This window comes from Rhinolophus ferrumequinum, chromosome 28 (assembly GCF_004115265.2).
Source record: "Rhinolophus ferrumequinum isolate MPI-CBG mRhiFer1 chromosome 28, mRhiFer1_v1.p, whole genome shotgun sequence".
Taxonomy (NCBI): Eukaryota; Metazoa; Chordata; class Mammalia; order Chiroptera; family Rhinolophidae; genus Rhinolophus; species Rhinolophus ferrumequinum.
The window spans coordinates 4492983-4518115 of record NC_046311.1 but is presented as its reverse complement, the minus strand read 5'-3'; the positions used below and the strand labels follow the sequence as shown (position 1 = coordinate 4518115).

The following is a 25133-nucleotide window of genomic DNA, read 5'->3' as shown; positions in this document are numbered from 1 at the left end:
TCCCTCTGGGCTTGGCTTGATCGCACAGATCAGCCTCCAGAGAGGTGAAGAGGGACGGGAGGAGATGGAGAGGAGGGAGACAGAGCCACAGAGAGAAGGGATGGAAGGTGGGGGTGGGGGTGTGAGAGAATGAGGCAGATAAAGAGAGAAACAGAGGGAAAACCAGAGAGAGAGAGAGGAAGGACTGGGCATGAAGCAGGAAGAGACAGAAGGAGACAGATGGAAAGAAATAGAGAGTGAGGCTGACACAGATAGAGAAAGCCGGAGAGATACCGACAGGAGAGACAGAAAGAGCGAGGAGGCAGAAGGCAGGGCAGGAGAGAAGGTAGGGCGTGCACAGCCCCCACTGCCCTGCGCCCCCTCCTTGCAGCCTCCCGTGGCAGCACCATCTCCGCAGTTCTCAGCGCTGTGAGGGCGAGAATCAGTGCCCTCTCAGGTGACTCGCTCTTTGCTCTGGAACCTGGGGCGGTGCTCACCTGCACACGAAGCTCAGGTAGAGCCAGCACCAGCTGTGCTGGGTCAGGGGCAGGCACGGATCCGTGCAGGGGACCGTGAAAGGTGGAATGGGAGCTTCGGCTGGGATCCCGGAGCCCCTGAGGACGGGGAGCTCACCATGTCAAAGGACTTTACATGTACTGGGGGAGGGGTGAGACAGATTTTTTTCCAATTCTTAAAATGTTCTTTCAAAGCTGCTATGAGCTTTTAACGTGATAAATGAAAAACATGTTTGCTGTGACAACACAGGAGGGGATCGAGTGAAAAGCAAAAATTCTCCTCCCCGGCGACACCCCCAAGCACACTCTTGAGGACAGGATTGAAACGCTGTCCTCTAAGCAAGGGGTTCCTTCGCTCCCCTGGGCCAGTGAGATTGGGGCTTTTGGTTGGCATGTGTGCCAGCTCTGCCTGCTGGGCCCCATGGTGGCATCTCTTGGGGACATACAGAACGGCCAGGTCCTTAATGAAGCAGCTTTTCATGAGTACCCACACGTGAAAGCACACTAGCACACACACACGCATACACGCACACCTCCCTCTTCCAGGCATGGCTCCTGGTCTGTCCACGGGGTCAGCTAAGTGACTTTTCGTCTCCACCCAGAAACGCCAGAACACGGATTGTGTGCTGCATGTAACTGTGGCCCTCGGGACACTTGACCTGGACGTCTTGCTTCTCAGGGAATCAAGCGGGGAAATTTCAGGCCCAAGAGAAAGACAAACAGTGCTTGGCCAGCAAGGGAGAGGTTTGCGGGAAAAGATGAACGGACGGGCCAGACCCATCCCTTTCTGTATTCACTGATTGATCCCGTCTTCTATCAAACACCAACAGTGCTGTTTATCTTATGTGCGTTTAATTATGTGCATAAGTGCTCAAAATGTGTTTAATTTAAAAATAGTGTGTAGGGGTGGCCAGATGGCTCAGGTGGTTAGAGCGTGAGCTCTGAACAATAGGGTTGCCGGTTCGTTCCCTATGGACCAGAGAGCTGTGCCCTCTACAACTGGATTGAAGGACAACTTGGAGCTGATGGGCCCTGGAGAAACACACTGTTCCCCAATATTCCCCAATAAAAATTAAAAAAAAAATTTTTTTAAAAAGAATCGTAAACAAAAAAAAGCCTTACCAAATCTCCTTTTTTTAAAAAAAAATAGTGTACAGACACATTTGAATATGTACTCTTTCTTGTGTACTATGCATTGGTACATCAGGTATACGTGGATACATGTATATTACTTCTTAGAGTTGTATGATACGAAACCACGTACATTGACTTGCTGGGAATTTAAAGTTTCGCCAGGGAGAATTTGGACCAAACTGCATGTTCAACCTTAAATATTGACTCTAAGCCCCAAAGCTAGGATTCCACTGTACCTAATCTAGTCTATGCCAAGCCCTCTCGTGGATATTGTACTGGGGGGCGGGGAGCTGCGTGGGCACATGATGAAAACACACGGCGACACGTGCTACATGTGAGGTGTGTCCATGTTGAAAGAGTACCCAGGAAGGGTTTGTAGGAAAAGGGAACACTGCAGAAAACCCTCCAAGGGGCAGTGACAAATTCAGCCTCGCTCCCGATGGCCGGGGGCGGGAGGGGGCAGGCTGGGTTCAAATTCGACTACATACTGGCTCTGTGACATTGGGACACTCCCCTTATCTCCCTGGACCCGACGTCCTCAGCAGACACTGTCAGTCGCCCACCCTGCAGCCGTCCCCTCATCCTTGCTGGCACCAGTCTGATTTTGTCCCCGGCTCAGGGAAGGGAAGCCAGCCTCACGGGGAGGGCTCTGGCTGAAGTCACTCACAGAAATCCCTGTGCCCACTTCAGTCATGGGTTTAGGTTCGGAATGAGTGGCACCACTGCCACAGTTATCTATCACGGCTTAACAAAACACCTCAACCTTTAAGACAACAGCGTTCATTTGTTTCGCTCAAGAAATCTGTAGTTGGGGCAGAAATGAGTGGGGACCACTTGTCTTTGTTCCACGTGGTATCCACCAGGCAGTAGGAGTGGGGCTGGAGGACCCATTGCCAAGTGGCCTCATGGACATGACTGTGGGTGCTGGCTGGCGGCTGGTGGCCGAGGACCCCACGCCTCCATGCTTGGACTGCCGCTGACATGGCAGCTGGGCTCCCAGCGCAAGTGTCCATTTCCTAAGGTCTGGGCCTGGACCCTGGCCCCATGTCATTTTTGTCATGTTCCATTGGTCAGGTCGTCACCCCGCTCAGATTCAAGGGGAGGGCACTGACCTCACCTCTCGATGGGAAAAGCGCGGAAGAATTTGGGGACCAGGCTTTCAAACCGCTGGAGCCAATGGGACATGGGGGGATTTCCGGGAAAGGTATTTTCTTCCCCAAAGACACATAAGCTTAACGGAATCACAGCTGAGAGCGCAACATAAGAAATGAGACCACCCCAAGAAGAATAAGAGGATAATACTCTTGACCCTTTGATTATATTCTTAGTTTCGTAAAATTCAGGGGAAGAAGACCATTATAATATCTCCTGCAATTGTTATACTTGGGATCATAACAAATCCTGCCTAAATTATATGTAATTATGTGAATTATACTTAAAAGCCTGTAGAATTTCAATATTTGATGGGAAAACTCAATACTGTCAAGATGTCAATCCTTTCTAAATTAAAACACATATACAAAGTAATACCAGTGAGATGGAATTTGGAGGCAGATTGTAAAGTTCACCTGGACCAGAGAATGTGAAACACTGACCGAGAAAAGCTGGAGAGGGAAGAAATGTTCTCATGGGGTGCAACACCACAAAATAAAGGGACGGGTCGTAGCACACGTTCTCATAACAAGAAATGGGAAACAACCTGAAGGAAAGTCAGTCAACAGGGGACTAGTTAAACAAGTTAGCGCAGTAGGTCTGCAACTGGGGAGACTGTCAGGCCCTGCTCCCAGTTTCTGACTCAGTGGGGGAGTCGGGTTGGGGGAAGGGAAGGACTCAAAAATTTTGCTTGTCTAACAAGTTCCCAAATGAGGGTCATGCTGCTGTCCAGTCCACTCTTTGCGAACTATTGCATTAGAGCCTGTCTATTGGAGAAGACTCTGAAACTGATCAAAGGTCAAGGAATATGAGCGGTAAAATATAAAGAACCCCCCCCCCAAAACCACAGTGTGCCAGCGCTGGGGGTCCCCGTGAGCATGCCATCCCTGCGCTGTCGTAGTCCTGTGTTTTCCATGCCTCCTACAGACCTCGGTGGACTGCCAGCTCCTGTCTGCTGCTGGGAAGAAGGAGTGAGCGCACGTGGGGCTGGGGGGCGGGGACAAAGGGGGCCGAGGGATCAGCTAGCGCGGGGTTCACATTTCTGCTCCTTGCCTTCTGGTGGGGTGGCCCTGGACAAGTGTCGTAGCTTCTCTGAGCCTCACTGTCTTGTCTGTGACATGGGAAGCCCAGTACCTACCTCCCACGAGCTGCTGTGTACAGTTGTGGCCCAGGGGCTGGCACCTCCACAGAGGCTCAGGGAACTGGTAAGAACGTGCTCTGCGTTTCTGCACGTCCCCAAGTCTGTGTGTGTGGTGGCACCCCATCTCCCTGGCACCTCCCATGCTGCTCCCAAACTGTTCAAGCCTCAGCCTGGCCCACAAGGGACCAGGCATGGGGACAGAGAGCTGCCCACCTGGTCCCTGAAGGAGCTTGGGGGTCACCTCTCTGTCCTCTCTTGGGGTCCTGGCCTCCTTCTCCATCCTTCATCTTGACAGACCCCAAAGCACATCCCAGAGCACAACCCAAGCTGGAAGTCTCTGGAATTCATGGAAAAAAGGCCCACACTGGAGGGGAGATTCCCAAGGCCTGGGTGCCCCACACCCCTGGCCTGCTGCTCCCTGGAGAAGGGTCCTGGTACCTCCTATTTTCCCAGCCAGGAGGCCTGCCGGTTCCCACATTACCACATGAATGGGGCACAAGCCCCCCTGTCCACTTGAGCAAACAATTTGGCTAGCAAATTGACATAATTACCAGAGACAGAGAGGGAAGAAAGCCACCCCACCCCGCGGCCCCCCGGCGGGCGGCTCCCGCCGCGCTCCTCCTGGGCTTTGTGGGCTGGGGGTGCTCAGGGCTGATTAGAAGCCTTGTGGCCTTTTCAAGAGCCCTAAGTGATTGGCCCCCTTAATCTGATTACAATTTGCAGAGCCCTTCCAGCCGGCTCTGAAGGGCCATTCTCAAGCACCCTGCTTGATGGTGTGTGTACACGAGTGCGCGCACACACACACACACACACACACACACACACACACACACACACACAGCACCCACTTGGGCCTGCTGGGCTGGGGGAGCTCTGCCTCACTTCCTCAGTCCGGGCCCTGGGAGTGGTCCTACTTGCTGCCCTCAGATCTCACTGCCCTCAAGGTACAGACACACGCAGCAGGCTGATGCCGCCCCTAAACCCCCGGGTCACCTATCTTTAGAGTGTCCCAGGCCAAGGGCATCCGTGCACACTCACACCCGTGGGCCCACTTCCCCACGCCCAGCCCTCCTCAAAGGAGCCAGCCACCCCGAGCTTGCAGGACCAGGCTGCCTGACCCCATGGGGCAGCCCTTGCTCCCCAGCAGCTGTGTTTTGGGGGCTCCTCCAGTTGCAGCTCCCAGGGGATTAGGCCCAGCAGGCAGCCTGGACACACCTCAGGCACAGGCTGCTGGTCCACCCGCCCTGGGAACTGGCTGCCGTCAATGGCCTCAGCCCTCCACGTCCACTTTGGAGCTCTTAATCCCTGGGGCTCAGCCACAATGGCTCCCTTTTCCCATACTTGCTTCTGGCCCCAGCCCTGCCTCTCACCCAACCGGGACCCTCCTGGGCAGCAGCTCAGGATGAGGGTCGGGTGGGGGCAAATCTGGGGCCCAGAAGGGGACAGAGGAGGGAGTTCTGCTCTTGTTAGCTAACCAACCCCACCCCAGGAGATGCAACTGGGCATGTCTATTGGGGTGGGGGACATGCACGGGGTCCTCCCAAGTGATCCCCAGCCTGTGGCACCGCCACCTGTCAGGCCCCACAGCCGGGAGGCCCTGGGAAGGGTGTTCTCCACTTAGGAACCCACTTTTTTCTCTGACTGTCCTGAAGACCCCCGTCTCCTGGTTGGGCCGGGAGCCAGAAAGCGGGGAGCACAGAGCCCAGGTTCAGACCCTGGAATCAGAGGGGCCTGGCTCCCCCGAGCACCACTCTGTGACCTTGGATGGGTTATGCCTCCTCTCAGGGCCTCCCTGCCTGTGAGGTGGGCGAGATACGAGTACTCTCTCTCTCTCAGGGTGGCTGGGAGGCTGAGTGACAGGGCAGCTAAGGCACGCAACATGGTTCCCAGCACGTAGTCAGCACTCAGTACATGGCTGCTGTCGTCATGTGTGAGTCAAGGACAGGAGGGGACTCGGGGTGCAGCCATCAGACACGCGGATGGGGGACGGTCTCGGGGTGTGCCCCTGCAGCCCCGCGGGCAACTCCAGGCTTTGCAGGGCTTGGGGAGGACCTTTACAGCCATCTTTTCCAAGGTAAGTCTCCCAATTGTCAGCATTTTTTAAGGACGCATCCCTGATCACGTGACCCAGAGACAGTTTGGGCAACAAGTCCCTGACCCCAGCCTCCCTGCAGTGGGCCTTCCAATGCAGCCTCCAAGTTGCCCTGAGGTGATGCCCGCCTGACCCTTGCCCTTGATGCCCAAGGAGAGGGGCCCCGCCCCAGATCCCTCAAAGCCTGGTCCTCTGTTGGGCCTAATACTGTCAGCCGGACTGCCAGCCTCCCCAGCCTGCAGGCTTGGGGGGACCTCCTCCACCCTGCACCTCTCCCCACCACCCACAGGCCCCTCCCAGGCCCTCCGTGGGCATGCCGGCGAATCGGGGCCCCAACAGCTGAAATCAAAGCCGCCAGTCCCCTCCCCAGCACTCCACACCCCTGCCTAGCTCGCGCACCTCCGCCTTTGTCACAATGTTTTTCAATCCAGTGAAGCAAACTGTCCAATTAGAGCCGGGGCCTCCGGCTTCCATCTTTGCCGACGTTTAATTAACATGCTCCTCTTGGCAGCTGCTGACAAGTTCCAGAAACAGGTTGTAAAGGGTTTTTGTCTTTACCCAGCATGGAAAATGAGGGGTGTTACGTCGCGGGAACATGAATAGGTTGCATTTCAGCCGCCGCCTCCTCCCTCCTCCTCCTCCTCCTCTTCCCTCCTCCTCCTCCTCCTCCTCCTCCCTCCTCCTCCTCCCTCCTCCCTCCTCCCCCTCCTTCTCCTCCTCCTCCCTCCTCCCTCCTCCCCCTCCTTCTCCTCCTCCTCCTCCTCCCTCCTCCTCCTCCTCCCTCCTCCTCCTCCTCCCTCCTCCTCCCTCCTCCTCCTCCTCCTCCCTCCTCCTCCACCTCCTCCTCCTCCTCCCTCCTCCTCCTCCTCTTCCTCCTCCTCCCTGGCAATGGGAGTGAAGGCCTGAGTGTATATGTGTGAATTGTGAGGGGGGAGGGGAGGGAGGGTTTGGAGGCAGGAGAGACCCTCTCTCCTCTCTTTCCCCTCACCCCTTCTCTGGAGTCTTTTCTCCAAAGGATCTGGATTCTGCTTCTTATTCCCCAGCTGGCACACTTTTGTGTCACCTGTCTTTTAGCCAAACCCAACCCCACGGTGTTGATTCCCATGCCTGGGTCTCTGCCCATGCTGTCTTTTTGTCATCTCTCTGGTAAACTCCTACTCAGCCTCCAAAACCCTACTCAGGTGACCCACTCTGAGAAGCCACCTGGGCACTGAAGGCCTGCCAGGGTTCAGGGTGGATATTGGGGGTCAGGTCTGTTCCCCAGCTAGACTATGAGTGCCCTGAGGGCAGGCACTGCTCGAGTATGTTGTTCTGCTCAGGGTGGTGGCAGCCTCATTAAGTGATGGCAGATCTAAACTGATGAAGCCCTCCCCTACTGTGGGGGGAGAGCAGGGCTGGCCTGGCAGGGAAAAAGGACGGAAGGGTTGGAGGGAGGGGGTTGGCCCAAAAGAGCCCTCCCTCCCTACTCCCCCTCCCCCAGTGCCCTCAAAGCTAACCGGTCACATGGGGGGGGCACAAAAGGCATGGCAGCTCCACAATGGGCGAGCTTCTGGAATGGTTGATGTGAAGTCACGGGCCCAGGGGAAAGACCCCAGCCCAAAAGCTGAGCCCTGTCAGGGGGCCCCCGGTGGAGGCAGGTTCCAGCACCCCAAATTCTTCCTCTGCAGTCTGAGACGATTTGCCTTGCAGTGTGAGTGGCAGCCTTGGGTAGGAGGTCTGGACTGGGGCAGCAGCCCAGGTCTCTTGGGTCCTTTTGTTCCTCTAACCGGTCCTATTGGAGTATTCGCACCCATTCTACAAAGAATACCAAGAATGTTTATTCATAGAAGGTGCCACCTCTGTACAGCACAGAGAGGTCTAGGGGACCCAGGGGCCATAGGATGTATAGGCTGAGAGCCAGGCAGAGAGTAGAGGAGCCCAGCAGTTGGCTGGCAGCCAAGCTGTCTCCTAGGGGGGCTTGGGTCCACCCCCAGGCCCCAGCCCCGCTCCTGCCTGCTTTTCTCAGGATGTGGCCACCAAGACCCCTGGTGGCAGGCCTCCAGCAGCCAGAACTGGCGGAGGTGCCCCACCCCCTTTGTCTACAACCCCTCCGGCTCCATTCTCAGGCAGGCCCCTGGGATGAAGGGGAAAGGAGGGGTGGAGACACCCCGGGCCAAGCCAGCAGGCGGGGTGCTGCTCCCCTCGTATACCCAGCTTGCTCAGCACCGGCTTCTTCTGGATGGAGCACTGGGACAGGCTGCAGAGCCTGCAGGGAGAGAGCCAAGAGCAGGGGCTGCTGTCAGGTGCTGCTGCAGCTGCCTGGGTATCTCCACTTTTTCTGGACAGGGTGAGCTTTAAATGCAATTGATCACAGCCTCACTTTTCTCTTTCCTTAAATGCCGATATCCTCTCCTGCCACGTCACTCACTTTTGGCCCCAGACACAGCTCTTTCCAAGCTCTGGCCTCCAGAAGGTCCAAGAATGCTAATGACCAGCAAAGACCCCAGTTCCTCCCCTTGCCAGCTGTGTGACCTTGGAGAGCCTGAACCTCTCTGTGCCTTAACTCCCTCATCTAGGAAAGAGAGGCAAGTAATTGTATCTGTCTTGTAGGGATCTTTGGAGGGCTAGATGCATAAAGCATGAGAAAGGGCTTCCAGAGGGGCCAGGAAATGTTAGCTGATAGACAAAAGGAAGGAGAGAGAAAAGGAAGGAAGAAGGACTCTTGCATGAGTTGATCAATTAATTGACGGCAGCCAGCCCTGTCACCTGCGCTTTTATAAATGAGACTCAGTCTCTGGGGAGAAGAGGTCCTCAGAGTCACTCAGTCCGTGAGCAGCAAAGCCAGGTCACCTCCCATCTGTCCCTTCCCGGCAAGAGCACCTTGCACATAGCCCTGGGTCCGTCCAGTATGCAAGCTGTGTGACTGCCCCTCCCACAACCCCAGCGCGCCCACTCCACTCCAGGAAGGAGCGGGGGAAGCTCACATCCTCACTTCTTGATGCTTTCTTTTTGTCCCTTTGCTGGTGGCCTCTGAGTCCCAGCGCTGGGCCCCCACTGGAAGAACCGGCTGATCATCCCCCACTGACAAGCCACGCCCATGCTCACCTGCTTCACACCTGCCCTGGGAGCTTAAGTTTCGGATGGCTTGAGGGTAGGGTCCTCCGGATGGAAGACCTCATTTTTCTCTTCCTCGGGCACCTGCAGAGAGAGGAGGCAGCTCCGTGGGCCCTGCCCCAGGCAGGGCCAATGTCCCTGGTGGAACTAGAACTGCCTTGGCAAGTCAGGAGCAACAAATGGTGTGTGGCGGGCGCCACCTCGTGGTCACCTTGCAGATTGCACACCGAGAAGCAAAGTACATAGCGTTTGGTGCCCCTACGTGGCTTTAGCCACTGTCCAGGGTGCTGGGGCACAAGACAGAGTCCTTGCCCTACTAGAGCAGTGAGACGGCCTCCAATTGAAAGGCACAGTGACACTAAGAGTTGCACACAAGAGTCTGATAATCCAGCCTGGGGGACTTCCGGTTGTGATGAATGCATTTTTTGAAAGATGAATAATAAGTAGTGTGCCAGGTGAGAGGCAGCATGGCAAACTCGATGTCAGACCAGGAAGGGGACGGGGGACCTGGACGGGGGACGGACGGGACGGCCTGACAGTGGCTCACTTCCTCTGGCACAGAATTATATTGCTCAAAACAGATCGCTGCTGAAGGGTATACAGCAGAGAGGTGTGAACTTAGAATAAATTATAAAGATCAAAACAGAATCAAGAGTGAATGTCTACGTATGGGAATTGACAGCATTTTTTTTTTTTAAGTTTATTTCATTAGCATTAAATCCACGCAGTTTCTAATTGTGGTGTCTAACATGGTTTAAGTTCAGACTTTAAATATAGAATGAAAAGTAATTATGCTGCTAAAAAAGAAAGTTTATTAAGAATGTAATAACACAGTACACTTCTTACGATAGAGAGAGAAAGAGAATGGGGCAGGATACCAAACTGGGTGTATAATAACATCTCAGCTGTGTAAGAAAAATCTATGCAGAATTTAAAAAAAAAAGACTGGAAGGAAATATACCAAAAATACTAACAGTCCTTGAATTAGGGTGATGGGATTTCTTTCTGTTTTTCTCTATTTCCAGATTTTCTTTAATGAGCTTCTATTCATTTTATAATTTAAAGATCATTTTAAGAGAGTGATTTTAAAAAAGGGTGATTTAAAGACTCAGTTATGTACACAAAACTGGCTAATAGTGGATATTAGTTAGAATTACCCTGAAAATTTCTGGTATGCTTTTAAAAATACAGAGCCAAATGACAGGCAGTGATGGCCAGACCCCGCACTGCAGGGGCCACAGACGCAGGTTAGGTCCTCATTCTCGTCACGGGGGGGAGTGAAAGAGGCAAGAAGGACCGTATGTCATCCTCCATCATCTTACACGGGTAAACACCTCCAATAATAATTCCTGGGGAGGAAGGCCTGCCTGAAGTCACAGAAAGCCCAAATTGTGTTTAAAGACATTCCATGACTTTCAGCTTCTAGAACCACGTTCTTCAAGTTGCATTTTTATACAGGCACCCACAGCCACCCTAACCTAGAGATGAAATTGGAGCCTCCTCCTATCGAGGCAGCTTGGTTCTGGGCAGGGGGTCGAGGGTCTGTTTTGCAGGCAGACATGCTCCCGCTGAGTTTTGGATTCAGCAAATCTTGGGTTGGGGGCAAGTTTCCAGGCAATACAGCTGGGGAGCACAGGGGACCACACTTTGGGAATTACTGCTCTAGAATAAAGCCTTCAACCCCCCAGGAGATACAGCCTCAGCCTCTTAAATAAAGGAGCAGGATAATGCAGGCTCTGTCCCCACCCTCAGCTTCTGGCTCCCCAGGCGTCAGCTCAGATGACCTGTGCAGGGGGAGGAGAGGGGATCCAGCCAGCCTTGTGCAGGAGGTAGCGGGGAACAAGGCCGGAGAACTCACCTCCCAGTAGATTGTGTCATCAAAGCAGTTCTCGTCGGCAGGTTGTCCCCAGATTGGTAATTTCAAAATGATCCCTAAAGAAAGTTGGAGGTCCTAAGAGGTCAGGATTCCTGGGGGATGCTGGCTGACCTCTGGTATACGTTCTTGAGGCCCCGTCCCACAGAGCCCCATAGCGGCCCCACCTTCTCTGGCCCAGCCATTGCCACTTACCCACAATGATGCCGCCCACCAGAGCCATGGCCAGGGACACGAAGATGCCGGCGGCCTGGAAACTGCCCTGCATGCTTGGGGACCAGTTAGCATCGCCAAGTTCAAAGTCAAAGGCGTGAGCAAGCCTGAGGTAGAGAGAGCAGGCAGGTCAGGGCCCCACAGAGAGGCCAAACAACTACTTGCTGCCACCCTACAAATGTGAGCGGGCACCACAGCTCAACAAACCCTGGGCCTCAGTCTTCCCATTTGCAAAATGGGGGCATGGGACAGGTCAGATGGTCTCAGACTCTTGTGGAAGGACAGAGGTTGGGGAGAGAGGCCCATGTAACAGTGGTCCAGACTGGGGAAGGACCCGGATAGAGACACAATCTTGGACCCCCGGGGAGCAGCAGGAAGGAGGAACAGAGGAGAGAGGGAGCTCCACCTCCCCTGCACCTCCAAGATGCTTACCCTTCCTGTCCGTACGCGTGAACATTGGCGCAGGCCGCCGTCACAGCCCCCACAATGCCACCTATGATGCCGGGAATGCCGTGCAGGTTGTGGATGCCACACGTGTCCTGGATCCGTAGGTGGGACTCCAGGAATGGCTGCAGAGGGGAGATGGGTGCTGCTCAGGCCAGCGGCTGTGGCAAGGAGGTGGGGAGCCAGGATTCTGGAGGTCCCCAATACAAGGAGACCCAGGATTCTCCAGCCCCCTGCCCCCTCCTTGGAGCCGCCCCCCAGTCAGGAATACAGAGACCCCAGCATGCTGCAGCCCCCAGCCCCTTGCCCGGGGCCCTCACCGTCAGGTACACAAAACCCAGCGTGGAGACAATGCCACAGATGAAACCGACGATGAGGGAGCCGTACGGCGTGAGCATCATCTCGGCGGCTGTGCCCACGGCCACCCCTCCTGCCAGCGTGGCGTTCTGGATGTGCACCTGGGCAGGAGGGGCAGAGCGGGCAGGAAGTCAGTCCTCCCCCGAGCACGGCCTGGAGGAGCTGACCCGGAGGCCATGCTGCCCGCTGTGCGTGGGCCCCCGGCTGGCCCTGGAGCCCCGGGTGGCCCAGAGGGCTGCAGCCTGGCCAGGTGGACGGCCGCCCCTGTGTTCTCTGCATGTGTGCCACCCCCGCCAGCACTCCGGTGCGCAGGTCACTGTATGTGTGTCCACGGCGGTGAGTCCTGTTGGCACGTCGGCTCATTCCCTGTATATCTGGGTACCACGCATACCTGTGTGGTCAGGTTGGCATGTCTGACATTGTCTACGTGCAGGTAGGCTGATATCAGGCACCTGCGGGGCCTGTGCACATACCCACCATCTCACCTCAGAGTGCGGGGCCTCCAGTAGCACCGCAGATTCTCTGAGGGCCCCGCTGTGGCAGGTACCACGCTGCCGGCTTGTGGAGACGATTTTTGCCCACCTGCACGTTATTTCTATCCACCCCCTCGGAGTGTGTGTAATGGGCAGGTGCAGGCAGGTTTAAGACTGAGGGCCAGTGTCTGGAGGCCCAGACGCCTGGCACAGGGCAGGTGTGATGGGGTGCCCAGCCCGGAACAGCCGCCAGCACCCCAGGCTGTGGGGAGGAGAACGAGGGGGGAGCCAGCTCACCCAGACCCACCGGCATAACAGAATGTCCGAGTCTGGTTCTGCTGAAAACCGGCTACGCAATCTGGACGAGCCATGTCTCCCTGAGGCTCAGAGTCATCTGTGGGTGGGTGTGATGGTCCCATCACACTCCCAGAGTGTTGGCGGCCCCGGTGGCCATCACCGCGCCTCTCCCCAGGGCCCCCTGCCACCCCTGCCCCCACGCTCACCATGTCCAGCTTGCCCTTCTTGTGCAGGGCGCTGGACAGCGCCACCGCGGTGAGCACACAGGCTGCCAAGGAGCAGTAGGTGTTGATGGCAGCTCGGTGCTGGGCGTCTCCGTGATTGGACACAGCTGAGTTGAAGCTGGGCCAGTACATCCACAGGAAGAGGGTGCCTGGCCAGGCCAAACAGGGCCCGAGGGCGCGGGAGAAGAGGCGTTAGAGGGGCCCAACAGAGCTCAGGCAGATGTCCTGTCCTCAAGCTCCACAGATGTCAGAGGACTCCCATGCCCCAGCTGTTTCCCACCCCTGTGGCTTTGCTTATGCTGGGGGCTGCTCCTAGAAGGCCCTCCCCGCCTTTCTCTCTACCCAACTCCCACTTAGCCCTCCAGTCCACACCAGGGAGCCTGCTCTGACCCCACAACCGGGCCGGCTAAATGCCTCCCTGCTCTCGTAGCACGAGGGAGAATCTTTCCTCACTGTAGGGAGATTATCTGGTGGCACTGTCACCTCTTCCACTGCACTGTGAGGACCTAAGGGCTGGGCTTTGAGAGACCAGAGGGTGTTTGGCGTGTGTTCTCTGGAATGAATGGACACAGGAAGAGTAACGCGTACCCTGCCCCAGCCCCGGGATGGGTACCCCTGTGTCTGCCCTGGGGCATCCTGGGGAACACACAGGGTGACTGACCAACTTCTTCCAGCCCCACGGGGAGACGGGACAGCATCTGCGACCCTGGAAGGGTCTGTGGGCAGCCTCCCTCCGCCCTTCCGCCAGGGGGAACTGGCAGCCCCCCAGCAGATCACGTGGGGGTCAGGTGTGGTCATGAGCCTCATGATGACCGTCACCCATGATGGTGGCCGTCAGTCACTGTGGCAGCTCTCACCGATCATGGCAAAGAGGTCCGAGTGGTACACAGCACTCTGCCTCTCCTTGCTCTGGTACAGGTTGGGCCGGTAGAGAATCCAGGTCACTGTGAGCCCAAAGTAGGCACCGAACGTGTGGATGGTCATGGAGCCCCCTGCGTCCTTCACCTTGGGTACAAGGGGCCTGTCAAGCTCTGGCACCTCTCCCTCCCGCCTCACAACACCCCACACACACACACACACACAGAGGTCCAGCTGTCTCTGACTGTATGAGCGATGGGATGGTGCCCCTCACAGACCAATCAATTGGGAAGGGGTGAAAGTGGGGATCCCTTAAACCATCAAAATGCCAGGGCACCCTCACCCAACAGGTGGGATTGTGCTCGGATGGGGAAACCCAGGCTTGGGAGGAACTTGCTCAGTTACACAGCTGGACGAGGAGAAGCAGAGCTAGAACCCGTGGGAGCCGCCATCGAGTTTGTCTCCCACAAACCTCCACTTTATCTTAATTCCCGGGAGCTCTCCCCTTCCCTCTGGGTCTCCCCTCTCCATGTTTCCTTCCACACAAGCGCTCCTGGCCCCACACCACCCACCCAGACTGCCAGACACCTGCCTGTGTCTGTCTCACTCCCTGCCCTCCCGTTTCCCAGCTGACGTACCACCATCCCCTGTACCCCACCCTCCTTCCCTGTCCCCAAAGTCAGAGCAGGCAGATGGTCCCCTCCCAGTCTGTCCCTCCTGGGCCTGCTACCCTCCCCAGTTCTGGGCCTCTGGACTGCTTTAGGTTACAAGTTCCTCATTTACAAAGTGGGGACAATCGCAGTGACCTGGCAGGATTATCTGGAGGATTAAACTAGACGATAAAGTACCTGGCACTCAACAGGTGCTTGATTGATTTCGCCTTCCTCCCCCTGGCCCCCCCTATGTACCCTCTCTTCAGCCTCTTCCTCCTTGCACTCAACACTAATCTCGGAAGGAATTCCAATCAGAAGCACAGACCAGCTGCTTCACTGTAGATGGGGAAACCCAGCCAGAGCGATCAATGTGTCGTTCAAGGTCATAGAGCTAGGTGTCGACACAGCTGGTGGGTGCCTCTACTAGCTGTGTGACCTCAGGTGAGCCCCTTAACCTCTCTGAGTCCCAGCTTTCTCATCTGTAAAACGGGGGTAATAATTGTGCCTGTCTCAGGGGTAACCCATGTGAAGCATGCCCAAGAAATGTCATTGTTCCCACCTTAGGGGTGAGCACACTTAGGTCCAGAAGGTTAAGTTGAACTGACCCAGCTGGCAGGTCTCCCCAGCCCTCTCTTTCTCTACCCACCGCTGTTCCCCCGAGCGTCCCCACCCGCTTTGTGTCCATTCTGATCCCTGCTCACCTTTAGCAGGCTGAGGAGGATGAATTCATTCACTGAGAAGAGGGTCACTTGGAAGAGCGTCATGATGAGCAGCTGCAGAGGGCTGACTTTGCCCAGAAGGGCCCCAAAGGCCACACAGACAGAGCCCACACAGAAGTCCGCGTTGATGAGGCTGGGGAGACAGGAGGGGAGGGGAGGCCCATGGGATGCGGTCTCTCAGGGCAATTCTGAGGCGCCAGGATGGAGGGTGCAGGCCCAGCCCCTGGAGAGTAGACACAGGTGTCTCTGCGGCCTGTCTTAGCGGGAGGGAGACCCTCGTTCGCCGTGTGAAACGGACACCCTTAGGACGCCTGTCCTGGAGACGCGCCCATCAGGAAGCAGAGTGCGTGCGTGCGTGTGTGTGTGTGTGTGTGTGTGTGCACGCGCGTGTGTGTGCCCGCGCGCGGGCGGCGTATGTCCGCCATCCGTGTACCCTGGTTGGAGCCGGCTCACAACCCCAGGACCCCATCCCCTGGCCGCCCCCATCGCTCCGCCCCTTATCCCCGCCCCCCGCCCCGCCCCGCCCCTTATCCCCGCCCCGCCCCCGGCCACGCCTCGCTCACTTCTCCACGCCCACGAAAATGTAGCCGTCGTGGTAGGAGTGCAGCCAGCCCTGCATGAGCAGCGCCCACTGGATGCCGAAGGCCGCCAGCAGGAAGTTGAAGCCCACGGAGCTGTAGCCATAGCGCTGCAGGAAGGTCATGAGGAAGCCGAAGCCCACAAAGATCATCACGTGCACATCTTGGAAGCCTGCGGGGAGAGCGGAGAGCGCAGCCGGGGAGACGGCCGCTCCCCTGTCCCACCTCCCGGGTGGGGATGGGAGGCTGGGCCTGTGCGGTTGGCGCCAGCTGTGGCTTCCACCCAGGCTCTAGGGTCTAGAACCCAGAGCTTCTGCCGCCGGTCCCCTCAGCCCCATTCCTTTCCTGTGGAGAAAAGGCTCCCCTGGGCCCAGGGTCCCTTGGCGGACCAAGCCGCCAGTCGGTGACCGTATGGAGGAATGAGGCCATCCCACTTCACAGGCCACCCCACTTCCAGCAAGTGCACCTCCCAGCGTCACTGAGCCCTGAATATGGACCCAGTTCCTCCATGTGCTGCACTGGACATCCCTGGGTCCCAGGGCCTTCTGTCACGCGTTCTTACCAGGGCTACAGACGAAAGCCGTTGTGTGTGTAGAGACCTCACAGTGCTCCAGCTGCCCAAGTGTCGTTAGTGATTGTCACTTCCTTATCGTTGTTAACTAGGTGTCGTCTAATTGTGAGTTCTGACCCAACTCTTCTACCAACTCACAGTGTGGCTTTAACAAGCCGCTCCCTCTCTCTGAGCCTCAGTTCTCTCAATGATGAAATTAAAGGGCGGGATTAGAGTGATCGGAACTGCCCTCCCAGGGCTGACAGTTGTATGGTTCTGCATTCCCAGAAAGTAACAGAAGGAAGGAGCTTCGAGAAGCAGAGACAGTTACAAAAGTCTCAGAAACGAAGAGGAAGGAACCGTGGGCACCCCACGCCACAGGCGTCAGATTGGAGAGTTCCCAGGGGCCAAATCTGGGACAATTTGAGCACCAAAATGATTAGGTACTGTAATGAATTAAAACCATGAATGATAGAAACACAGACTAGGTAAATACATAAATGAGCTGCAGGGACGGCTCGTGCTGAACGCAAAATGCCGAAGGCCTGACTGTTAAATGTGGAAGGAACGCTGAAGTTGGAAAATCGTACTTTTGTCAAGGTTCCATCACTGGATGCTAAACCCAGGGGCACATTCTGATGAAGAGCAGGACATTTGTGTTGCCTGAAAGAGTCGCCACGTTGAAGACAAGTGGCAAGGGAGGAAAGCAATACCCCAGTCATTAGACAGTGGAGAAGCTGGACGACATCTTGACTGGGTAACCAAAATGAATGTCACCAGGGAGGGACAGGTGGACACCGTGCACCATCAGGTGAGAAACTCTGAAGAGGACATTTCCTCTGTGGCATTCCCGCTGAGAATGCATAATCCCGTTCTAATTCTGAGGGAACATCAAGCACAGAATGAGTAACATGCGAGTAGAGAGGGGTGAAAAACATCCATGTCAGAAAAGACAGAGAAGGACTGTGGAAACGTTCCAGGTAAAAAGAGGCGAAGGGGACGTGCCAACTAAATTCAGTACCTAACTCTAGCTGGGCTCCTGGATTTGGCTGGGTGAGTGGGAGGGGTGCAATTAATTTTAAAGGTCGTTATTGGCCAAATTCGGTAGAATCAGATTAAGATATCATCCAATATAAATTTATGAGATTCATTAGTGTGGTTTTGGAAGAGAATACCTCTGTTCTTAGGAAAAACACTGGAGTAATTAAGGCTTCATGGCCACATGTGTCTAACTGCCCCCCAAATGGTTTAGAGGGGAAAAACGTGTGTGTATGTGTTTGTGACTACGACGTGTAGGGCAGAAGGTGGAGCAAATAGCTGTATCGGAGTTAAAAAGTATATAGTATTCTTTGTGCTGTTTTTTGTTTTCACAACTTTTTGTAAATTTTTAAATTATTCCCAAATGAAAAGTTAAACAAGAGGGGTGGGGGGATTGCAGGCCGTGGCCCCACCCGCCTGCCTGTGCATTCTCACTTCTTCTGCCTACCCTCCCTCCTGGGCTCCAGCTGCTCTAGCTTCTTTTGTGTTCCTCACTCCTGCTCCAGCGTCTTTGCCTGGTGTCCGCTCCGCCTGGGTGATGTTCTCACAGAATGACCAACAACTGCCCTCCCAGCAAGTCTCAGCAAAATGTCACCTGGTCTCAGAGGCCTTCCTGACCAACCCCGTTTCCAGTTGGTTCTCTCCCTCACGGTACCCTTCTTCTTTCTTCTCTAGTTCTTATTACAATTTGCACTTGGCTTTCTTTTTATAGCCCGCTAGACTCTGAAACTCCAAGAAGGCACGGCCATGCCTGCTTTGTTCACACTGCTGTTCCCAGCCCCGATGGCCCTGCCTAAGTAGACGCTCAATGAATATCCATGAATGAACGAATGAATGTTTGTGGTTGTTCTCTCAGCAGCTTCCAGATGGAATTTCATGGTCAGGAAAGGCAGCAGCCCTTCTCTAGTCCAACACCTACTGCCCATAGGGTGACGAGGCCCTGGTGCCCGCTGCAGCCTGGCCAAGGTGGGGCAGCCATGCTTCGGTGCAGCTGCCCTGACCTTGCCTGCACGGATGGGCATCTGCCCTTCTCTGTCTCCCCTGCAGGCGTCCAGGAGGCCCACACGGGGACCAGGCTTATGGGGACTGGCCCAGTGCGGGGTAGGGGTTCCCGGCGGGGTAGGAGGAGCAAGCTGATGCAGGAGATCCGGGGGTCTTGCTGCCCCCACCCCCGACCCTGCAGTGTGGTGCTCTGAGCTCTGAGCTTCTGCCTGAAGGAGTGAGTTTACACAAACCGCCGCTCGGCTCCGTGTCACAATGTGTGCCACTGATTTCGTGTCTCATCGAGTTTCATGGTGTATCACGTCTCCAACTGTTGTGGGGGAAATTGAGCTCATGTATGTGAAGCAGCATTCATGGTATTCTGGTTATTCTTGGGAAGAACTGATGGGTGACAGACTGGCAGAGAGGTGTGAAAGGGAGGGAGGTGACACGTTCAGACTACAATTCCAGAAGTAGGGAGGGGAGGTGGCAGGATGGCAGGGCTTCTGATCCACACGGGGAAGTGGGAAGAGGTTGCTGGGTCTAGTGTGGCCCTGGGGGTTTGAGGTGACCACAGGGTCGGAGGTGGTGGCAGGGGTGGCTCAGGCGGCCATGGTGGGGTGGAGGCGGGCTGCCGGTTGGAGCTGGGGTCTGAGACCCGGCAGGCCTGCAAATAGAGCTGTGAGTAGGAATGTGAAATGATGAGGAGGAGCCCGGAGCGGAGAACTGGCTATCCTTGAAGCTCGTGGAGTAGATGGGGGTGGGGGAGTTGGCAGAGAGGTAGGAGGTACCCCGGGAAAAGGCAGCCTCACAGAAGGTGGGGGCCTTTCAAGGAGAGGGCTGTCAGCTGTCTGGTGACATAGAGGGACCATGGGGGCAGAGGTGGAGCTGAAGCGGACTGGGGGTACCCTGCTGGGGAGGTGTTTACAGTTTCAGGGTGACAGTTTGCAGTTTCTTTGCTAAGAGCGGGAATCCTCCCCTTCCCAGCCTGTCCCGCTCCTGCCAGTTCTCGGTCCTCTCTGTCTCCATGGCTGCCCTGGCCTCTCGGTCACCTTCTCTGGGACTGTCTCTTCCGGCCTCCCCCCACCACTCACACACACACCTTGGGTGCCTCCCTGACTCACTCTCTTGTTCCCTTTCTCTTTCTCTCCCAAACGAGTCCTAATTTAGAACCAAAATGTACCAGTTTATTAATTCATAATCCATAAAGTCTGGTGCTACCTAAAGTGCTTTTAATAGGAATGGTTTGAAGGTCCAGACTGTATGGCCGTCACCAAGGACGTCACCCCTCGGACCTGCCGGCTGTACCTGTACAAGTGGGGGTGGGGCAGTGACAGTGCGCAGGGAGGGCTCACCTGGGAGATGTCTACGGCACCTTTAGTGAGGTAATCCAATGTGGCACAGACCTGGCTCTTTAGCAATTGCTCAATCGGAGTAGCTCCCATTTCTTTTTCTCTTTGAAGACTGACCGGCTTTGCATTGGGTTGGCACCTTACTGGGAGTCAGTAGGCGTCGCTGAGACACCTCTCCCCTGCGCCTTTCTTCCCCAGCCTGGGGTGACTGAAGCAGCCCAGCCCCGAAACTAATCTCAACCGGGGATCCCTGATGGGGCAGGGCGGCCCGCTGGCTGCCATCCCTGAGAGCTGCCACAAGAGGGCACCAGTACACAGCTATTCTCACTCCCCTTCGCCGCTTTCTAGCTCACTGTTCCCTCCCAGGATGGGTCCCCAAACGCAGCCGCCCTAATCTCTGAAATCTGAGGACAAAGTTTCCTGCGCTGATGGGCCACGGCAGCTTTCTCCCTTCTGCCCTGAAAGAGCAGTGCCCTGCCTTGGCCGGGGTCCTGCCTCTTCCCGTTCTCTGCAGGCCAGCCCAGCCTAAACTGTTTCCTTTGAGGCCTACTGGCCGGCCGTCAATTCCCCAAGGCTCTGTGCCCACCTCTCCCACACCTCAGATCTCACCACAGACCACTCCATCGCTGCAGAATCTCCTGGGGACATCGTCAGGGAGTGGCGATGCTGTAGAGGCCCCACAAAGCAGGGGGGCAGTGGGCGGAGGGCTTGGCTCCGTCCCTACCATGCTACACTGAGCAGCTGAGAGCATTAGGCAAATCTCTAACCTCCGTTTCCTGCACCATAACAGGAACAAATAATGTCATGCCCGACAGCATGCAAAAAGGACTTCTGAGTGGGGAGAGCCCAAAGGAATTGAAATGCTGTAAGAGTTGAAACTAATATTCAGGGAGATAGTCCTTGGTCACATCTCTAGAGAGATTCTGAACCTCCACTTAAATATCTTCAGTGACGGAACACTCACTCCTTTACGAGGAAACGATGCCAGCATTTACTGCCCTCTCACTTCATGGCATGAGATATGCCCTGCCAGTCACCTGCCATCCTCAATCTTCCTGGAGGTCCTGTGCATTGAATAACATTCCCACTTCATGGATGAGCATACTGAGGCTCAGAGCGGTTAGGGTTTTGGCTCACTCCACTTAGGAATGGGCCCAGATCTCTTGAATTCCAAAGTCCAGGTAACACTGCCCTCTGCTGGTGGGAAAGCATGTCCTTCAGTCTGTACTGGACCAGAATCAGGTACATGCCTCAGCGTCATAAAACAATCCCTCAGGATTTGAAACTGTGGCGTCCTCTGCCCTGGTCCATCTCCTGGGAACGGTGTCCTGCTCCTCCCTCACTCTTCCCAGGATCCCAGGCTGTGATGGCTCCTCCTCTGGCCAACCTCCCACAGACACTGCTCTTGGCCACTCAGGCCCCAGGGCACCAACCCCTGAGGAAGCTTCATGTTCAGCAGCGGTGCCCCTAAGTGTAGGCCTCAGAGGGAACTGCCAGGGCGGGTCCCCAACTGGCTCCATGCCTGCTGCCTGCCAGGGGACCATGCCCAAGCAGTCATCCTCAGGCCTTCCTGAGCCCCGCCCCAGCCATCTGGAGCTGAACTCCTCTGGAAACTGAGATGCCCAGTGAGCTCCCCTAATTCCCTGGGCACGAATGAGGCTGCGCAGGAGTTGGCAGCTTGGAACCAAGAACCTGGAAGGTACCACAGGGCTTGGGGCCTCACCTGGGCCAGGAGGCCACGTGTCCTCTAGCTGCCAACCACAGCCACCATGACCAAATGGGCCTGAAGAGGGTGGGGCAGGAGGAAAGGGGAAAGGTGAGACTAGAGAGAGGGGTGTGGTCCAGGAGTACCTCCAATCCCCAGGACTCTTACCCTGGCTTTCTGGTTTCCTGGCTGAGTGACCTTTGCAGGACATGTCCCCTCTCTGGCCTTAGTTTCCTGGTCTCCAAATTGGGAGTCCTGATAGCACTTTCATTATCGGCTGGTGGTGATCATTAGCGGAGAGAATGCATGTTCAGCTCGATTTGTTGCCACTGCCTCCCGCTCTCGCCAAGGAATTCTGAGGCCAAGTTCTCTCCTATATTCCTCTCCTCTCTGTCACTTCCTGCTCAGATGACTGACAAGTCCGCAGCATTCACAGGGGAGATGGCAGGAGAAACTCAAGACTCTCTCTGATGGCTGAGGGTGTCTCACCCCTCCGCCCCCCTTTGCAAACTCCGTTCTATCCCTTTCACAAACCCTCCTCCTGGACCACACTGAGCCACTCAGCCCACCTCCCAGAGTGTTTTCTTGGTGGGCCCCTTGGCTGTCCTCCCTCCCCACTCCACTCCGTCCTACTACTTTCCAGGAAGCTGTCACACATCTCTTCTGCCCAGAGCTCTTGGCCCCACTGAGGCCAGGGTGTTGGGGGTACCTCTCTGCTCTCAAGGACGAGTCCCTTTGGGCCAGAGGCCCAGGCTATTCATCTTGCCTGTCCAGAATGATCATAAGCCCTCGTTTGTTGGGACAGTCATGGTTCCTGCCTGTGTCCTGCCTAATTACTGCTAGCACAGCTCTCCCACCTTTCATTCTCAAGTGTCATTTGGTTGAGGAATTGTACGGTCATGCTGTAGATAAGTGGTTGTTGAGTAAATGGAGATGAAGCGTGAAAGGTGAGTGGGTGTGGAGGAGGTGGGATAGGACTTGGGGAGACATGAGGATTGCACCCTTCACTGGTGAGGTTCTGTAGCTCTGATTGTTGGGTTTGGAGGCCTCTCACTTCCTGGACTCATGGAGGGCCTAGAATGTCCACGGGAAGCCTTGCCCCTCATGCTGTACGAGGAGCCAGCTCTATGGCTGAGAGATAAGCAAGAGGTGGAGGGAAAGCATGGAACAGGCACAGGAGGGTCTCAAGCGTGCCCGCCTCACCATCTGCTGGGTCCCCCCCCACGGAGCATATAAAGATTGGCAATGGGAAGGGTGCATTTGGAGTCTAAATTCCAAGGCCACAGCTGTCATGATCTCTTAAAACATGGCTCTGAGTGGAGCCCAGCAGTGGCTGTGGTCTCACCAGCACAGGGCACAACATACCCCTCGCCTGTCACCTCCTTTCTTCTAGGCACCATATTTCTATTAATGTAGCCACGCGTGCACTAGCTTTTTGGAAGCCGCTTGATATGGTTGGCTCCCACTGAGCCTGCATCGTGCTCCCCCACCCCGACCCCCATAGTTTTTCACGCACTCTGCCATCCTGAATGTGTGCAGTTATTCACTTTGCTCTAAGGAAAATGTTATCTCTGGAGGTAAAGAACCCCATTACTGAGGGTGTACAAGCATGGAGGGACCCTCCCTCCATAGTGTAGATGCCTGTTGGAGATAAGCTATAGGGTCCCTTCCAAAACTAACAGCCCATGAGCCTGTGAGCACCAGCCAGTGATTGTCACTGGCTGCTGGTAGATGGCGTGGGAACTAGAAGGCACACGGGCATGGAGAGAGTCCTGGGCTGGGTATCTGGAGGCCGGGCTGCCCTGAGTGACGTGGAGCCAGTCCTCCCCACTCCTGGGTCCTAGACCACCTGCCTTGTGTGCTGATAACAGGTAATTGCTCTATTATGTCGTGAGGGTTCTGTGCCCAGCACTGTGTCCTGCCAGCCTCACCCTACCTGTAAGTTAGGTAGGTCCTATTATTACCCCCATTCCACAGATAAGGATGCTGGTTTCAGCAAGGCTGACATTTGCATAAGGCCACCCACACGGTGAATGGCAGAGCCATGGTAGAAGTGAGACGTGGTTACGTGCTCTTAACCACAGCACGTAACCTGGGAATTTCGGGACGCTCCTCCCACAGGGAGGTGCGTGCCATGGTCCTGTACACCTCTCCCGGCAGCAGGCCTGGCAGGCCAACGAGCCCTCCCTGTGGCTGTTGACATAGAGCATGGGCACAGCTAGACAAGGGAGCCAGGGTCACCCCCTGGCGGGTGACTAAGACGGCTCTCAGGTCTTTTGAGAATGTCAGGTAGGGTTCTTGGCAGGGAGGTGGGGGGCCTCTGGTGGCACGCAGAGTGAGCTCGCCCCGGGGAGGTTTCCCTAGTACTTTTTCACGGGGGAAAAAGTACACACCTGGCCATTGCTCCAGCGTGGTCCCCACCGGCTGGCGAGCGCCAGTGCCTTGTGGGGTGGGGCAGGGGACTGAGCCTCCTCCTCTGGCTCCCGCCCTGTTCCACAGACAGGTAGGCAGAGCAGGTGCGGCCAGGCAGGGCTCTGGGCCAGGTGGGAACCAGCTCGGTGGGGTGTGCCGAAGGTGGACCTGCAGGGGGACAGGACTTACTGGGGTAGCGGTAGTAGAATTCGTTGTCAAGGTCGCTGGAGACGTTCCCGGACCCCTTCTCCTCGATCCAGTGGGCGTCGGCATCGGGGCTGTAGCGCACGAACACACCGAATAGGACCACCAAGGCCGCCTGCAGGAGCAAGCAGGTGAGCGGCAGCCGCCAGCGGAGGTTGGTGTTCCAGGCCATGCTGCAGGGGACGCCTGGCCGGGAGGGCTGCGGCCACGGTGGGTTCAAACGCTCGCTCGGAGCAGGCGGGAGAGGCTTATAAGGGCCGGGCAGGGGCGGGGCGGCGACAGCGTGTGGCAGAGCAGCTGACCCAGGTGCCGCCCCGCACCCGTCACCCAACCGGCAGGGAACCCGGGGCCCCGAGGCTCCCGCGTTGGGAAGAGGGACAGCAACCAGAGCAGGAGGGAGTGGGCAGCACCCAGGGGCTCGGGCGCCCCGACCTGTGCGGAGCCCGGCCATACCCGTCGGCAATGCCTTGCCCCTTGTGTTCCGGTGAACCGCAGAAGAAAAAGCCGGAGCATTTGCCTCCCACCGAGATGAACACGAAGGAATTCCCAGAGGTCAGTCGCCATCATCATCGTGAGCCCTTTTCCTGATTACAAAATTCCTACAGGGTCCATGCAAATCCAGGAAAGTTTGAGAAAGGGCCACAGATGAGAGAGGCCTGAAGAGATGTGACAAGTCAATGCGAGGTGGTCCCCAGATTGTGTCCTGGAGCAGGAGGATGTTAGTGGAAAAACTAGCGAAATCCAAATAAAGTCTGAAGTTCGCAGTGATGGACCCACCCATGCTGATTTCTGAGTGGTGACCCCTGTACCCTGTTATGTAACATATTAGCAGTAGGGGACACGGGGGAGGAGTACACAGGGGCTCTGTCCCCTCTGTGCAACTTTCCTGTAAATCTCAAATTATTCCCAAAGAAAAGGGCATTAAGGAAAAAGTTATACAGAAGATTGTGACAACAGTCTAAGTATTGTTCACAAGTTCATTGAGCTGTGATCAGGCATCACCCAGTGGTTAAAAAGTGGGACGTTGACAGTTGACTGTAGCGTTTAAGTTAAATCGATGCTTAGTCCATATTTGGTCAAAATAAATTTGACTTTC

At 55.8% G+C, this 25133-nt stretch overlaps 2 protein-coding genes across 2 annotated transcripts in view; one reads left to right on the top strand and one right to left on the bottom strand.

The window, feature by feature from the left end:
- Nucleotides 1-25133, top strand: part of LOC117018767 (uncharacterized) — a 112158-nt gene that overhangs the window by 70052 nt on the left and 16973 nt on the right. The gene's annotated exons all lie outside the window — the stretch shown is intronic.
- Nucleotides 7543-24240, bottom strand: RHCG (Rh family C glycoprotein). Its single transcript, XM_033100235.1, has 11 exons — nucleotides 24023-24240; nucleotides 15781-15967; nucleotides 15200-15350; nucleotides 13845-13992; nucleotides 12970-13136; nucleotides 11957-12094; nucleotides 11625-11761; nucleotides 11175-11299; nucleotides 10965-11038; nucleotides 9098-9190; nucleotides 7543-8258 (listed from the first exon to the last, which is right to left on the bottom strand). Exons 1-10 carry the CDS (start codon nucleotides 24207-24209, stop codon nucleotides 9122-9124), a joined length of 1383 nt encoding a protein of 460 aa, XP_032956126.1. The 5' UTR covers nucleotides 24210-24240; the 3' UTR covers nucleotides 7543-8258; nucleotides 9098-9121.

What these genes read in the sequence shown, in the direction of transcription:
- RHCG (XM_033100235.1), bottom strand. Translation starts at nt 24,209, where the DNA reads ATGGCCTGGAACACCAACCTCCGCTGGCGGCTGCCGCTCACCTGCTTG. An exon ending in ATTTTCGTGGGCGTGGAGAA is followed by an intron (nt 15,351 to 15,780) that starts GTGAGCGAGGCG and finishes CTGTCTCCCCAG; the next exon opens with CCTCATCAACGCGGACTTCT. An exon ending in CACGCGTACGGACAGGAAGG is followed by an intron (nt 11,300 to 11,624) that starts GTAAGCATCTTG and finishes TCTCTACCTCAG; the next exon opens with GCTTGCTCACGCCTTTGACT.